The sequence below is a fragment of the Bos mutus genome, chromosome 10 (assembly GCF_027580195.1).
Source record: "Bos mutus isolate GX-2022 chromosome 10, NWIPB_WYAK_1.1, whole genome shotgun sequence".
Lineage (NCBI taxonomy): Eukaryota > Metazoa > Chordata > Mammalia > Artiodactyla > Bovidae > Bos > Bos mutus.
Window position 1 is genome coordinate 96,750,633 of NC_091626.1, and position 14,361 is coordinate 96,764,993.

At 54.6% G+C, this 14,361-nt stretch overlaps 1 protein-coding gene across 6 annotated transcripts in view; it reads right to left on the reverse strand.

The window, feature by feature from the left end:
- Positions 1-1,765: 1,765 nt before the first annotated feature.
- The window catches only part of ADCK1 (aarF domain containing kinase 1), a 138,278-nt gene continuing 125,682 nt past the window's right edge, over positions 1,766-14,361 (reverse strand). For 2 of the 6 annotated variants that reach the window (XM_070378438.1, XM_070378437.1), the window contains 4 exons: positions 10,719-10,868; positions 9,109-9,306; positions 4,862-5,055; positions 1,767-3,376 (listed from right to left, as the gene is read on the reverse strand). In XM_070378438.1, the coding sequence (XP_070234539.1) occupies positions 3,205-3,376; positions 4,862-5,055; positions 9,109-9,306; positions 10,719-10,868 (714 nt within the window). In that variant the 3' untranslated portion in view covers positions 1,767-3,204. Of the gene's footprint in view, positions 3,377-4,861; positions 5,056-9,108; positions 9,307-10,718; positions 10,869-14,361 lie in introns of all 6 variants that reach the window. The other 4 variants (XM_070378441.1, XM_070378442.1, XM_070378439.1 and 1 more) reach the window with 4 other exon arrangements.

Here is a 14,361-nt window from a genome sequence, read left to right on the forward strand (position 1 = left end):
ACTGAACTATAAACCAGGACATCTGCACTTCCTATGAGCTGGGCACATATTTGAGAGGCCAAACGGGCCACTGAGCTGGAATTCTCCTCACTGGGGACGAGAAGAGGGGAGCGGAACTATAGCCATCTTGCCCAAATCAGAGAAGCCAACACCTACATAGGCCTAGGATCCAAGGATTAAAAGAAAAAGCACCCTTCGAAGTAAGCTGATGCTGACTTCCTGACACATCGCTACTGCTGGGGGAAGAAAGTCACAGGATTTTACTCGAAGCACCAAACCCCAATCAACATATGGCAAGTTCTGCAGGACAGAGAAGGGAGCAGGGCAGAGATCTGGCATAAGAGCTCACATGGGTGCTCTCTGAACTGCAGAACAGAGATGATGGGAGCTCCTAGAGCTCTCCTTCCAGACACGGCTCCACCCGGAGGAGGAGAAATTACAGGCCAGCAGTCAGCTGATAAAGATGCACCTCAGGCCAAGTACACAGGACGAGATGACACCAGAGGTATACTTATATGATGAAGAACCTGTCTGGTCTTTGTCCCTTGGTTGCTCCTGGAAGATGACCTCTCAATCCCTGGACCTTCTTTCTCTCTTCATTTGGCTGCACTGGGTCTTAGTTGCAACATGTGGATCTTTAGTTGTGGATCCAGTTCCCTAACCAGGAAACGAACCCAGGCCCCCGAGAGCCTGGAATCTTAGCCACTGGACCGCCAGGGAAGTCCCAATCCTTGGACTTTCTTAGTAATGGGGGGGGGGGGCGGGGTGGAGGGAAGAGGGTCTGGAGATTTTATTCAGTCATCTGGCTAATGATTCAATAAATTGTGCTAATACAACGAAACCCTGATAAAAACTGTGGACACTGAAGCTCAGTGATGCATCTCTGTGCCAAGAGGGTCCTTCCATGGCAAGAACCCAGAAGCTCAACACACAGGACCCCCAGACCTCACCCTGAGTGTCTCTTCATTTGCCTGATCTCAAGTGTAGTGCCTTCCTGAGCTCTGTAAGTCATTCTAGCAAATTATCAAGTCTGGGGGGTAGCAGGTGGTAGAAACCCCCAAATTTGTAGTCAGCTGGTCAAAAGTACACATGGGCTGGGACCCCAAGCCTGCAGTGAGTATCTGAAGTGAGAGCAGGCTCACGGGAAAACTGCGTCCTTAAGGGAAGAGAGGCTGCACTCACTCCAGGTCGTCTACATCAGAATCGCACTGCAGCAGCACAGGGGTGCAAGGCCACCCTATCTTAGGCCTGAGGAACATGCAGGACTCAGTCTGACTTTTCCAGGGCTTTTGGTCTCCTTTACCCACCCACTGCGCCCAGTCCACTGAAATCCAACTTCCTCTGAAGTCAGTGTTAGAGTCACTATTCAGGCGCATATGACAGCCCAAGGAGCAGGCGTAATTCACACGGCCAGCATTGTGGAATAAACAGCAAAGCAGGGACCCTCATTCAGCAACTGTGCGACTTCAAGCAAATGACTAAATCTCTCTGAGCCTCAGTTCCCACCTCCATAAGATGAGGCTAATGACCCTTCACCCTCATAGAGTTGATGAGACAAATCAATGACGCAACTTACTTACAAAGGGTCCAGCATATTCTCTCACATGTGGCAGGCACTCACACATCAAGCCCTCTATTTTCAAACTGCCCTGTACCCCAAACTGTCTCGGCCTCTCAGCTCTCTGGATAACTGTTCTGGCAACATGCTGATGTTTTAGATCCCAAGGCAGCAGGAAGCCAACCATTAAACCAAAAGTGAAAAGCAAGTAACCATTACCTTGAACAAAAAGGACATTTATATTTACTTCAGTGGCTATAAAAGACACCATAAAATATAATATGCAGCATGCATCCTCATGATTCATAGCAGATCTTGCAGATTATTCTCTCAGGTCCCTGGGTGCATCCAACTGGTCACTAAGAACAATTAATTCAAAGGGATGGCAAACCATCTCTGGTCAGTGAAAAATCTGCTTGTTGTATTATGAATAAAGAGAACAGAAAATGAGATTCAAATTTAGGATTTTTTTTTCTCTACCCTCATGAATGAGGTGAAGTAAGATCAGAGAGATTCAGACACAATTACCGTGAGCCAGGGTGCTCAGTGAGAGCTGGGACCTGCTGCATCTGGGGTCATAGGGACCTGGAGACTACGGACACAGAAGATGGGCAGGGGGCAGGCTGGCAGCAAGGTAAAAGCAGCATCTGGCAGGTCACCAGCAGGTTTCAGAGCACAAGCCCAGCCACATGACTGAGGTTTAGACAACAGTCTCAGGAATGGGGATATCGAATGATGAATCTGAGGGCTAAGTCAGGAGCCAATCAACAGAACAAGGGAGGTCCCGGGTCATAGGGGATGAGGGGAGAATCCAGGGGAAGCAACGTCAGAGGTTTCTGCTGAGCCTCTGAGTTCTTGGCCTTCAGCTTCCTAACAGTGGCAACCAAGATCTGTCTTAGAAAGGAAGAGAAATATACAAGAATCAGAAAGTGGACGCACAGTGGAAGGCTGGAAGGATTTCGGGGACAAGAAGTCAAGCAGATCACAATGGCACGTGGCATCCGCGGCGACTCCTACCTCGTGGCCTGAGTGGACTCACTCCCAACCTGGAATAAATGGCCTGCTGACCACGCTCTTGCCCTGAAGCCCCGAAGTGGTTTTTATTGAATCACAGTACATAAAGTCACCAAAGGGGTCACCATGACAGCTGTGAACTCACAGCTGCAACAGAACCTGGCTCGGGGGCCAAGCCACCCCAGGAAGGTTGGCACCTCCAGGGAGGGATGGCTCAAAGAAAGAAAACTCTTCTCCAGCAGTTCAGGGACCAAGCCCCTCTGCAGCAAAACCAAACATCTGGCGAGTTAGATGTGCCCTCGGTGGGCTAAGTAGTCCATCTTGACCACAAGAAAGGTGAACAGAAGCAGGTGGGGCAGGTATCCAACCCAAAGGCACAGACGGAGAGCGGGAAAGCAGACCGTGGTGCCTTCCCCCTGGGAACGGCTGGAAACCCTCCCAGGACGTGGCCTGAGGCCCTGAGACACAGGCTTCACAGGAGAGGACTTCCAGAGGCGGAGCATGACAGGGATCGCGAGGCTCCACGGGGCAGAAACGGGGCAGGCGGGTGGAGACACAACGGAAGAATGAGGGGTGAAGAGACCCCTCAGCCGCGGCAGGGGCCACCGCCGGGCAGGGGGCAGCACGTCCACTCAGTGTGAAGCAGGCAGCAGCCAGCAGAGCAGAGCCCAGACCCAGCCAGTGAGCCTCAGCCCCTTCAGGTGCAGAACGAGCTCCTGAAGGTTGATCTTCCATAAGCTGACAGCCTCCCTCAGAGAGATCCGGGCCCTTCTGAAGAGTGAACGGGTCTTCTGCTTCTTGTGCCTACAGGAGGGGCGCAAAGGAAGAGAGAAGAGACGCAGAGTTGAGACGAGCAGCGTCACTTGGAAAAACGGAAGGTGGTGGTTCTGCCAAGTCACCACTCCGCCTCCCCCAGGAGACAACGGCTCCTGGTCACGCGATCAGACCACTGCCCAATCTGGGACCAGAGGAACTCAGCTGGTCTACAGGCGTTTTCCAGGTAAGTGGGGTAAGTAAAAGCAGATGTTGCACACCTCATCAAAGGCCTGGAGGACCCGCTGGGTATCATGTTCCAAAGTTTCTCTTTTTCCAAAAGTAGAGTTTATATTCATCAAGTCAGAATCCCCCAGACTCAAATGAAAGAGCTCTCCCTAATTTTCTGAGGCTACGAATCACCTGGAAACCTAGTCAAGGTGGTCCTGGGAGGCTGGGGCCATGATGGATTCTACCCAACTCAAGGCCTTCTGCACCAACAAAAGGACATGATGGAAACTGGTGTTTATGAGGATCACCTACTCAAGACTTTAGTTTGCTTTTTTTTTTTAGCCATACCACACAGCTTGCAGGACCTTAGTTCCCCAACCAGGGACTGAATCTAGGCCCCAGCAGTGAAAGCACCGAGTCCTAACCACTGAGCTGCCAGAGACCTCCCAAGACTTCGTTTCCGGAACCTCAGAGGAAGAATGAATCGTGTTCAGCCCTTCCCTAGGCAGTGTATTTTGCTGTAACTCAGTATTTGATAGCGGGTGCATGATGCATGTGGTCAACACTGCCGTCACCTGTTTACCAGAATGACCCACTTGCTGCCTAGGATGGAAGGATGGCTTGAAGCTGACCAGGCCAGGCCTCCCCTCTTGGGTGTGAACACTCAGCCAGAGCATGGGCCTTCCCATGTATATGCTACCATCCAGTAGAAGAGCCTGGGATCCCCATTCCTCTACTACTGCCTCCCTGGGGAAGCACCCTTCCCTTCCTCATCAACACCTCCAGGATGCTGAGGCATCTGAAAAGACCTGAGATCCTGAGAGAGCCGGCTAGTGACACGTTTCCTGAGTCACAGCCACACTCACAGGGAAAAGAACACTGGCCTCACTGCCTGGCGGGTGCTGGGGACACAGTCACAGGACCAGGCACGGATGAGATATGAGCCAGGGCATACTGATCCCAAGTCTGGGGACTCTCGGGTGGGACTGAGACTATCAGAAAATGCTGCAGACTTTATTGAGCGTAAGTGTCACGAGGAAAGCTTGCCCAGGAAGCTGAGGTCCCAGAACCCACAATTTTAACCAGCAGAGGTGGCTCTCTTGGACCACCTTAAACATAGCCCCCAAGTGTCAGCCAGTTCCCTGGAGCTGGTTTCTGCCCCTAACTTCCTGCAGGGAGAGCTGGAGACTGGGGAGCTCAGGCCGGGCCCTGGGGGCTGGAGGAGAAAGGGGAGGCGTGCAGACCCCTGGGGTGGATCAGGGAGCTGGGGTGGGGTGGCAGGGGGAGGCCGGAGCCCACACTCACGCGGCCAGTGCTTTGATGCAGCATCGCGACATGTTGAGGAAAGAGCTGGCGCTGGCGCGGGTGCCCAGGGCGGCCTCGATGCCCCGCAGCAGGTCGTTGGTCTTGAAGATGAGCAGCATCTGGCGTGGCACACGGTTGAGGAGCTGGCTGATCTGGGGGAGGTAGTTGGCCGCGTGGTTGCGGATCTCTGAGTCCTGAACAGAAAGAGGCAGCCTGAGTGGGGCGGGGGGCCTGGGGCGGCAGCAGGCATCCGGGCTGCCAGCGATCGGAAGGGGCTGTGGGGAGGGTCCGGGAGGGAGGGTCTAGCACAGCAGCCTCCAGCAGCACTAGGAACCTTCCCGGGGGAGAAGCTCAGCCCAAGCGGTGTTGTAGCCAGACGAACCTGGTCAGGACGTCTCCCCCAACTTCCAGCCCAGCACCGGACACCACACTGGAGCCTCATTTCTACTGCCTCTGCCGTCCTAGCTCCTTGCAGCTGAGGTCACCAATACCCATCCCCCAAGCCCCCAGGCCAGTACCGATGGGGCAGGGAGTCTACCTCCCCTCCTCACCAACTATCTGATGGGTCCCGCCTCTCAGCCCAGGGGTCCACCTTTGTGTTATTCTCCAAGGCTCTGTGCTGGCCACCAATTTTCAGGCCAGGTCAAGAATGACTCTTGGGAGCTGGTACTGGCTGAGTCACCAGTACTGGCTGAGGCCCCCGTCCCTCCAGCCAAACCAGGCTGGTGCAGTCGAGACCTCTGAGATCCTGACCCCAAACCCAAATCCAAAGTCCTGCCCCACACCCTGCCTGACCCGAGCCCCACCAGATCTGTTTGCACAGCCATAGCCCATCACTGTCCTCCAGGCTTGACCCAGCATCAGCCCGCCCATGCCTAAGGTCCTCAGGACCTCGGGGCAGGATTCAGGGCTAGCCCTTGCCCATCCTGGTGGGTAAGTTTCAGGGTCAGTTTCCCAGCCTTCCCCATCCCTGTCATGGTTCTGAGAAGATAACTGCCTCCAGCCAGAGTCCTGAGTATAGAGCGAGGCTCTGATCCCGTCTCAGTCTCCAGGGAAGCAATGATGGCGATGGTGATGACAAGAGTCCATGTGTACTGAGCATCACTAAGGAACCCGGGCACTCTGACACGCTTGTGTGCGTTAGCTCATCTCATCTTCACAACAACCCTATTAGGCGAGCGTATATCCCCATTTGAGAGGAGGAAGCTGAGGCACTGAGAAGTAAAATAACCTCCCCAAGGTCCACAGCTAGTGAGGCAGGAGTCAAACCCTGGTCATTCAGCTCCCAAGCCTGCACCCTCACCAGCAGGCTACACTGCTTGTCATCTCACAGAGCGCCGTGCAGCCCAGGGTCCTCCCCTAAAAGCCGGGCATGCTGTGCCCACCTCCCAGCAGAACCCCAAGGGTCCCCAGAGGCAAGGTGTTGGGGGCATACGGGGCGAAGTCACACCAGGGCCCGGCGGTGCTGCCCAGCGCTTCGCCCCGAAGCTGCCTCTGCAGCAGGAGCAGGACTCCAGGCCCTTTCAGGCACACGGGTGCACCGCCAACAACCGCCTCGCTGTGAACCTGAGATGTCCCCAGGCAGGAGCTATCAGACTAGAACATCTCAACGTGAAGCCAGGCGCCAGGAGCCTGTCTGCCTCCCCAGCTCCCGTTCCCTGCTGCTTGCAGGGGCTAAGGCCAGATCAACGCCCCTCTCACCACAGAGGCCCCTCTAAGCGAGGGAGGCCTGGCCTGGCCACAGCCCGTCTGGACCCAAACGGAAGCCCCTGAGTCCACCCAGGCAACCCTAAGGGGCTATTTCTCAGAGCAGCACAGCCTTCAAGCTTGGCCCCTGCTGGATGCCTACCTGATTGCAAAGATAAAACTCTAACTTAGTTAATATCAACAGGTATCATTCACCAAGCACCTACTGAGTGCCAGGCGATCTTTTCCATCTTTGTATTTTTAATCCCAACTATAGGCTGTGTGCACGCTAAGTTGCTTCAGTCATGTCCATCTCCATGAGAACCCATGGACTGTAGCTCTCCAGGCTCCTCTGTCCATGGGATTTTCCAGATAAGAATACTGGAGTGGGTTGCCACTTCCTACTCAAGGGGATATTCCCAACCCAGGGACCGAACCCGGGTCTCCTGAGTCTCTTGCACTGCAGGCAGATTCTTTACGGCTGAGCCATCGGGGAATCCCGTAAGACCTGGTACAGCCAAAAGAAAAGAAATAAAAAGCAAACAGACAAAATGCAACTTGGCTCCATCCGCTTCTCTCCACCTCCACTGCCGCACAGTCTCAGCCCCAAGGTCTTTCTACCTGCCTCAGCCCCATGGCTCATCTTGCCCCACTCCAGAGAGAGACTTAACAGAGGGAGTCTGAGCATATCCTTCTCCTGCTCACAAGCTGTCCAAGGCTTTGTTTTGTCCTGGGAAAGAATCTTAACTTCTCCTTGCATGATGCTCTCCCAGTCCAGCTGCCATTCGCGTCTCAGCCCAGCACGCCCCTCACTGACTCAAGACTCCCCAACCTGCCCCCTTAAGCCTCCCTTTGCCTGGTTGCTTTCTCCAAGTCCCTCCTCTGGCTGATGCCTTCCTTTCTTTTATCCATCTGGCTGCACCAGGTCTCAGTGGCCGCACATGGGCTCTTGGTTTCAGTATGGGGGATTCCGTTCCCTGACCAGGGATGGAACCCGGGCCCCCTGCATTGGGAGTGTGGAGTCTTGACCACTGGGCCACCAAGGCAGTCCCTGGTGCCCTTCTCATCCTTCAGGCCTCAGCTTACATGTGGACTTCCCAGTGACGTCTCCTCTAGAGCACCCCCCCACCCCACATCATCACTGCCGCTCTGCTGGCCTCTCCCTGGCACCTCTAACCTGTGATCACGCCATCTACCTGTTTGTGTACCATCTGTCTCCTACCTGTCTCCCTCTGTCACAGTGCAAACTAATGGAAGGCCTGTCTGTTCACCACTGGGGTCCACAGGCACTCAGTCCAGCGTCCAGCAACCAAACAACGTTTGTTCCATGACCAAATTTCAGAGACGACGGGGAGGCCCTCTGCATGCGTTATCAAGCAGAATCATACCCCTGTTCAGCAAAAGAGGGAGAGGGCCTCTCTTCTTCTGAGGCGATGCACCAAAAGCTGCGTGAGCCTGGGGCAACCGGCGGTCATCTTTGCCACCAAGTTTTCTGGGAAATGATGGCAACTTAGTGGAAAGCGGAGCCAAGAGATGGCAAGACGTGGCCTGCTAGGGGGACGTTGTTGGAGACTCTGGACCCAGCCATTGCTAAAGCCCCCACCCCAAGGCAGCTCATGGAGGAGGACTCTGAGGCTGAGAGAGGTGATGAGAACCCTCCAAGGGCAGGCCACCAGGAGAAACAGGGGCTGGAATCAGAGCCCAGGGCCCTCTACCACACAAGCAGAATCCAGTCCCTCGCGGCAAGCGTGAGCCCCTCCCCACAAGGACACAAGCCAAGTCTGCACAGGCCTGCCAGCTGACAGCCTAGGAAGATGGGAGGCGATTCCACGAGGAACTGAGACGCCTGGGCAAGAGCTCACCCTGAGCCAGGAAGAATAAGCCCCGCGTCTGGCCCTGCTGTGGGGTAGCGATGAGGACACATACAGAGAAGGGCGCTCCTAGGGCGGGCCTCACCCTGGCCCCGGGGACTCTTGAGCCCTGGGGACTCTGGAGCCCTGGGGACTCTCATCTAGAGCCTGTTCCACCACAAACTCCGTAGCATAATAGGACAGAAGCAAGCCTTTGAGCGCGGCATGAGGAACTGAAGCCCCCTCCCCACAGGGCACCCTAGATGAACCCCGTGAGGGGAGACGGTCCTCAGCAGGAGATAGCAGGCAGTACCAGGCTCACTTATGAGTCAAGTCTCTGGGGGATGCCCAGAAGTCCTGCAGGAGAATGTGGCGGAAGGCTGAAGTCTTGAGAGGGCAGGTCGGAGTGAACATCACGGGGCCCGGGTTATATAGTCAACGCGACCTACTTAATCCTCCAGGTTGACAAGGCCGGAAGGGGGACACAGAGGCACGCCGCTCCCTGTCCCCCAGCTCCCCTCCGGGGACACTGTTTCTCCCACCCCACGCCGCTCCTCGGGCAGGACCTCTCTAATTCTACCCTCTCTACCCAACTCCAGCCCCACCGCCCACCAGCGTGCTCTCAGACCCTGGGTTGGGACAGTTCCACCCTTGGCCCTGCCCCCTTGCCTCCTCGGGGACAGGACAGGACCGGGAGCGGGGGGCACCCACCTCTGTGGTGGTGACAGGAGTCTGGCCGATGCCCTTGTTGACCGAGTCCCAGGACCGGGCCGTCAGCATGCAGGCGAACAGGGGGTAGAGGTCGCCGGCTCCCAGGCGCTGGCTGTACTTCCTCACGCTCTGCATGTCGGTCCAGATCAGCGACTGCCAGAGGCGACAGTAGTCCAGGCGGAACTCTTCCGTGAGCGCCTACAGCGGGGGCAGCATGGCAGGTCAGGGGACAAAGACCTTGTCTCCACCTGGTGTGACCACCGTGAGCAGGGGCGGGGGAGACCATGACACCTGTCCGTTCCCCGCCATAGTCAGCCATCCTTGAAGATCCAAGCACAAAGCTACTGTTGGGTCAGCCTTGGTCCTGGAGAGTGTTAGAGGCTACCACCAGCCCACCAAAATCTACACTCCCCTTTTCTTCCCCCGTACAGGCTACCACCAGGCCTTCCTCCTTTTTAGATGTAGCCCTCTGCCTGAGTGCTGACCGATGGGATGTGTCAGAAGCTCCACTTCCAGACCTGGTCTGTGAAAACGTTCCCAGGCATATTCCTCTGAGCCCTCACTCTACTCCTGGGGGCTGGTGGGCGAGACCCTCAAAGAGACCCCGGAAGGTGCAGCCTCGGTCAGCCTCTGCCTGCGGGCTCCTCCACGCACCCCGGACTGGTGTGTAAGCAGGCAATGAGACGTCTGTCGTGTCTGGGCCATCACTCATTTAGGGGCTGTGTCCACCCAAAACTAACATGCCCAGCATCACTGAGCCTTTCAAAGGAATCCCAGGTTTGGGGATGTGTGTGCGATCAGAGTTCTGACCAGAGGAGTGGGAGACCAGCAGGGAAACCTCGCCAGAACCATTGGCTTCATGGAATCAAACCAGGACCTGGGATCGGCAGGGAACTTGTCAACTCCCCGGCAGCAACACACGGCTCACTGGCACCAGCTCTCTGTCCCCAGTTCCAGAGGATGGACTCAGGGTCATCCAACCTCTGTGAGTTTCCCACCCCTCCATGCTTCCCCACTAAACACGACCTCCTCACTGGAGCTGAGTGACCCTGCCCCCTGCCCCATCTAAGCTCATCTGAGAGCAGCTCACCTCCCAGGGTCTGGCTGGCCTGGGTTTCCCTGGGGAAAAGGGTTTTTTTTTTTTTTTTTTTTGGCAGCTGACAAAGTCGATTCACACATCCAGGTACAATCTCATCGACCCCTCAAGGCTGCTGCTAAACGAGGGATTATCATTCTCACTCTGTTGTTGGTGTTCAGTCACTCTGTCGTGTCTGACTCTTTGCGACCCCATGGACTGCAGCACACCAGGCTTCCCTGTCCATCACCATCTTCCGGAGTTTGCTCAAACTCATGTCCATTGAGTCAGTGATGCCATCCAGTCAACTTGTCCTCTGTCACCCCCTTCTGCGGAGGAAGCTGGGGCTCAGATAGCTTGGAGAGCTCATGTGAGCATGACTTGCACAAAACGATGGCCCTAGGGTGTAGGGCAGCGCCCTCTCCAGCTACCGTGCCATCTGATCCTGTTTCTGTGGTGGACAGGGGAGTTCAGAGGGCTCTGAACCAGGCAGGAGCAGAGCCTGGGGCCGGCCGGTGGGAAAGGGCCCTCCTACCTGGTACAGCCCGTGGTCCAACAGGACGATCTCCACCTTTCCCGTGTCCGGCCGCTTCCGCACCAGCACGTTGCCTGGGTGGGGGTCACAGTGCACGAAGCCGTTGACAAAGATCATCTCGCTGTACATCCTGCCCAGGTGGCGTGAGATCTGAAAGAGAAGGGAGCCGGGTGGGAGCTGCACCGTGCTACCACCTGCCTCAGAGACTGGCTGCTCAGGCTGGCCACCTTCAAGAGGAAGGCCTGAGCAATCATGGTGGAAGCGATGGCTTGAGACCCTGTAGTTCTTGAGTTGACGAGAGAAGCTGATCGCTAATCCGGCTTTTCCTAACTTTAGCTCCACGTTCGATTCAGCTGGAACTCAGAAATGTTGGGGGTGGTCCCCAGGCATCTGTAGTTTTTTAAGCGTCCAGGGTGATTTTAACGGATGGCGAGACGGGAGAACCGCTGCTTCTAGGGTTCCTAAAGGCTGTAACACCCACCTCTCCACACTTCCCTGTTTTTTTGTGAGTCTTTTTCCCTTCTTTCTTATCACTCCCTCTTCACTTTTTCCCCCCAAAGCTGAATGCGGGTTGGAAAGCTGGGTTGGGGGTAGGGATCATTCTCTCTGCCCCTCCTCCAAGGCCGGGGGTGCTGAGTACCAGGGACAGGTGGCCCCAGCATCTCCAGGTCAGCTCCAGGGGCACCTGGAGTCACATGCCCGCCTCCCCTCTCCCTTCAGGCCCCTTTCCCTACTCCCCTCCCCAGCAGAGCCCAATGCTAATCTGATTTATGATGTCTGCACAGAAGAAATGACACTGGAGAGGCCATTTAAATCATCCTGTCAGGGCCGCTCTCCCTGCCCAGGCAGCCTCCTTATCTCTACTCCCTTTTTATTAAAGCTAAAAGCCTTTTCCCAGCTAGGGAACAGCTGCTGAAGAGAGGCAGACCCGGCCCCACAGATGGTCTGTTGACAGGTTTCCAGGGGACAAAGGGATGCTCATCCCAGGAAGCTGATGTCCTGAGGGCACACGCTGCCCTCAGTATCCCTCAGCCTCGCCTGGACCCCATGGGCACTAACAAACATATCTCAGCCAGAGGAGAGGAGGGGCCCCCGGGGTAAGGAACACGGAACTAGGGCCTTAAGATAAAGACTCAAGTCCTTTCCTTGGCCTGTGTGTGTGTTCAGTCGTTTAGTCGTATCCGACTCTTTGCAACCCCTGGACTGTTTAGCCCGCCAGGCTCCTCTGTTCATGGGACTTCCCCGCAAGGATGCTGGAGTGGGTTGCCATTTCCTCCTCCAGGAGATCTTCCCAACCCAGGGATCGAACCCATACCTCCTGCATTCTCTGCATTGGTTCCTTGGCCTACAAAGTCTGCTTTGACCAGGCCCAGCCTCCATCCCTGGTCTCAATCTTGTACCACTGACATTCCAGCCATAATTGATCTCTTTCTCTTCTCAAATAACCCCTGTGCCTTCCTACTCTGGTCCTTTGCACATGATGTTTGTTCCAGGAGCATCATTCCATTTCCCCTTCACCTGGTTCACTCCTCTCTTCCTTCCCATCCCAGCTGAGCATCATTTCCCTGGGGATGCCTCCCCTGCCCTCCTAGATTAAACGAGGTTCTCCTGCCATGCACTCTCATAGGATGCTGCAGACTGTTCCTTTTCCTTTTTTTTTTTAAAACGGTGCTGCTTTTTGTTTTGTTTTCAGTTTTATTTATTTATTTTTGATGGGGCTGGGTCTTCATTGCTGTGCAGGCTTTTCTCTAGTTGCAGCAAGCAAGGGCTCCTCTCTAGTGTAGCCCTCACCTGTGGTGTGCAGGCCTCTCATTGTCCTGGGCTCTCTTTCTCGGGGGCACAGGCTCTAGGGCATGCAGGCTTCAGCACTTGGGGCACACGGGCTCAGAGGGGCCCTCCTGGGCTCTAGAGCACATGCTCAACGGTTGTGGGGCACGGGCTTAGCTGCTCTGCAGCATGTGGGATCTTCCTGGACCAGAGACCAAACCTGTGTCTCCTGCACTGGCAGGCAGATTCCTTACCAGTAAGCCACGAGGGAAGGCCTGTAGTTTGGTTTTTTTTTGTTTGTTTTTTTAATCACTAGCACACTCTTTGTGTTCTTATTTGATTAACAACCATCTAGCCCACTGTTGTAAGCTCCTATGATGGCTGGAACTGATTGTTTCATTACATAGTTTCATTGAGGTCTAAGTTCCATATCATAGACTGGCTCTGTTATCCATCCCCTTGCCTGTAAACAGGCCAAACATGTGAATACAGGACTCTGCCTTCAACATGAGTGAGACCCTGGTCTCTCCACATTTTTCTGAGATGCCACGGTTCTCGCCTCTGATGCTTATCCTAACCCCATTAGTCTCTGAATCCCAATCCATGATAATTGACCTCAAATTCAACCATCAAGAATAATTCTACTTTAGTAACCACAGCTGTCATCCTTATTAAAGGGCCCTAAAACTAAGCACAACTGTTATCCCCATTTTGCAGATTAGGAACTAAGATTCGTCAAAGGTTTAACTTACCCAGAGCTACCTGGCTGGAAAGAAGCAAAGCCAGGATTCAAACCAAGTGAAACCTAGGCTTCTAGGAACCATAATTCTATACTGGCTCACAAGGACGTCTGCACTTCTCAATTGAACTTCATGACCTTGAACAAGTTAGTCAAACTGTCAGCTTCAGTAACACAGAAATAATAATAGTGCCACCCTCACAGATGACGGTCGGGCAAATGACAGCATCGTGGTGCTTGGAACCCAGCATGACGCCCGCTAGTGCCCCGATTCCTCATAATACTCCTGGAGGGGCCGAAGACTAGGTTTCAATGTACCTGTTTGTTTTTTAAGAAGTTAGTTTATTTACTTATTTATCTCTGGCTGCATCAGTTCTGAGCTGTGGCACGCGGGTTCCAGGGCGTGTGGGCACAGTAGCTGGGGCGTGTGGACTTAGTTGCTCTGCAGCACACGGAATCTCAGTTCCCCGACCAGGGACTGAACCTGAGCTCCCTGCACTGGAAGGCAGAATCTCAATCACAGGATCACCAGGGAAGTCCCTACTTGTGCCTTTTAAAGGAATGATGGAATGAGGGTTAAAGAGGCTAACTGAAGTCCTGGGGCTCCGACTGTGCCATCAGGGCCCTGCTACCACGCACTCCAGCTCCCATCATTTCTCCTGGGGGGAAAGGAACCCAGTACCTCAGTGTCTGTTGGCAGCAGGAACAGCCTTTGCCCCGTGTCAAGTCTCAGACTCTGGCTGAGATGGGGGGTATTTCCTGGGAGAGGGAGCCAAGCCAGAGCCAGTCCCTGGATGAGCCAGCAGGTCCCTACCTCGGCACCCCCAAGAACCCCTTTTAGGGAGGCTCTTGGGAGCTCTATGGAGCCGAACCCTGAAGGGCCGTATCTGCCAAACCAATTGCATTTATTAAGTCATAATTCATTTTTATTTGTCAAGGACGCATATGAGGTCCAATCAGGGCTCCTGATCAGCCCAAGATAAGCAGGGCAGCCAGATGGAGCTGACGGAATTTCAGCCCAAAGCAGAGAAATGACATTTCATTTAGTCTGAGCCAACCTGTCATGGGGAGATGTATGATCTCCTCGAAGCTTTTTGAAATATTGCTGATCGCTATAGGCCCCATATTACGACATTG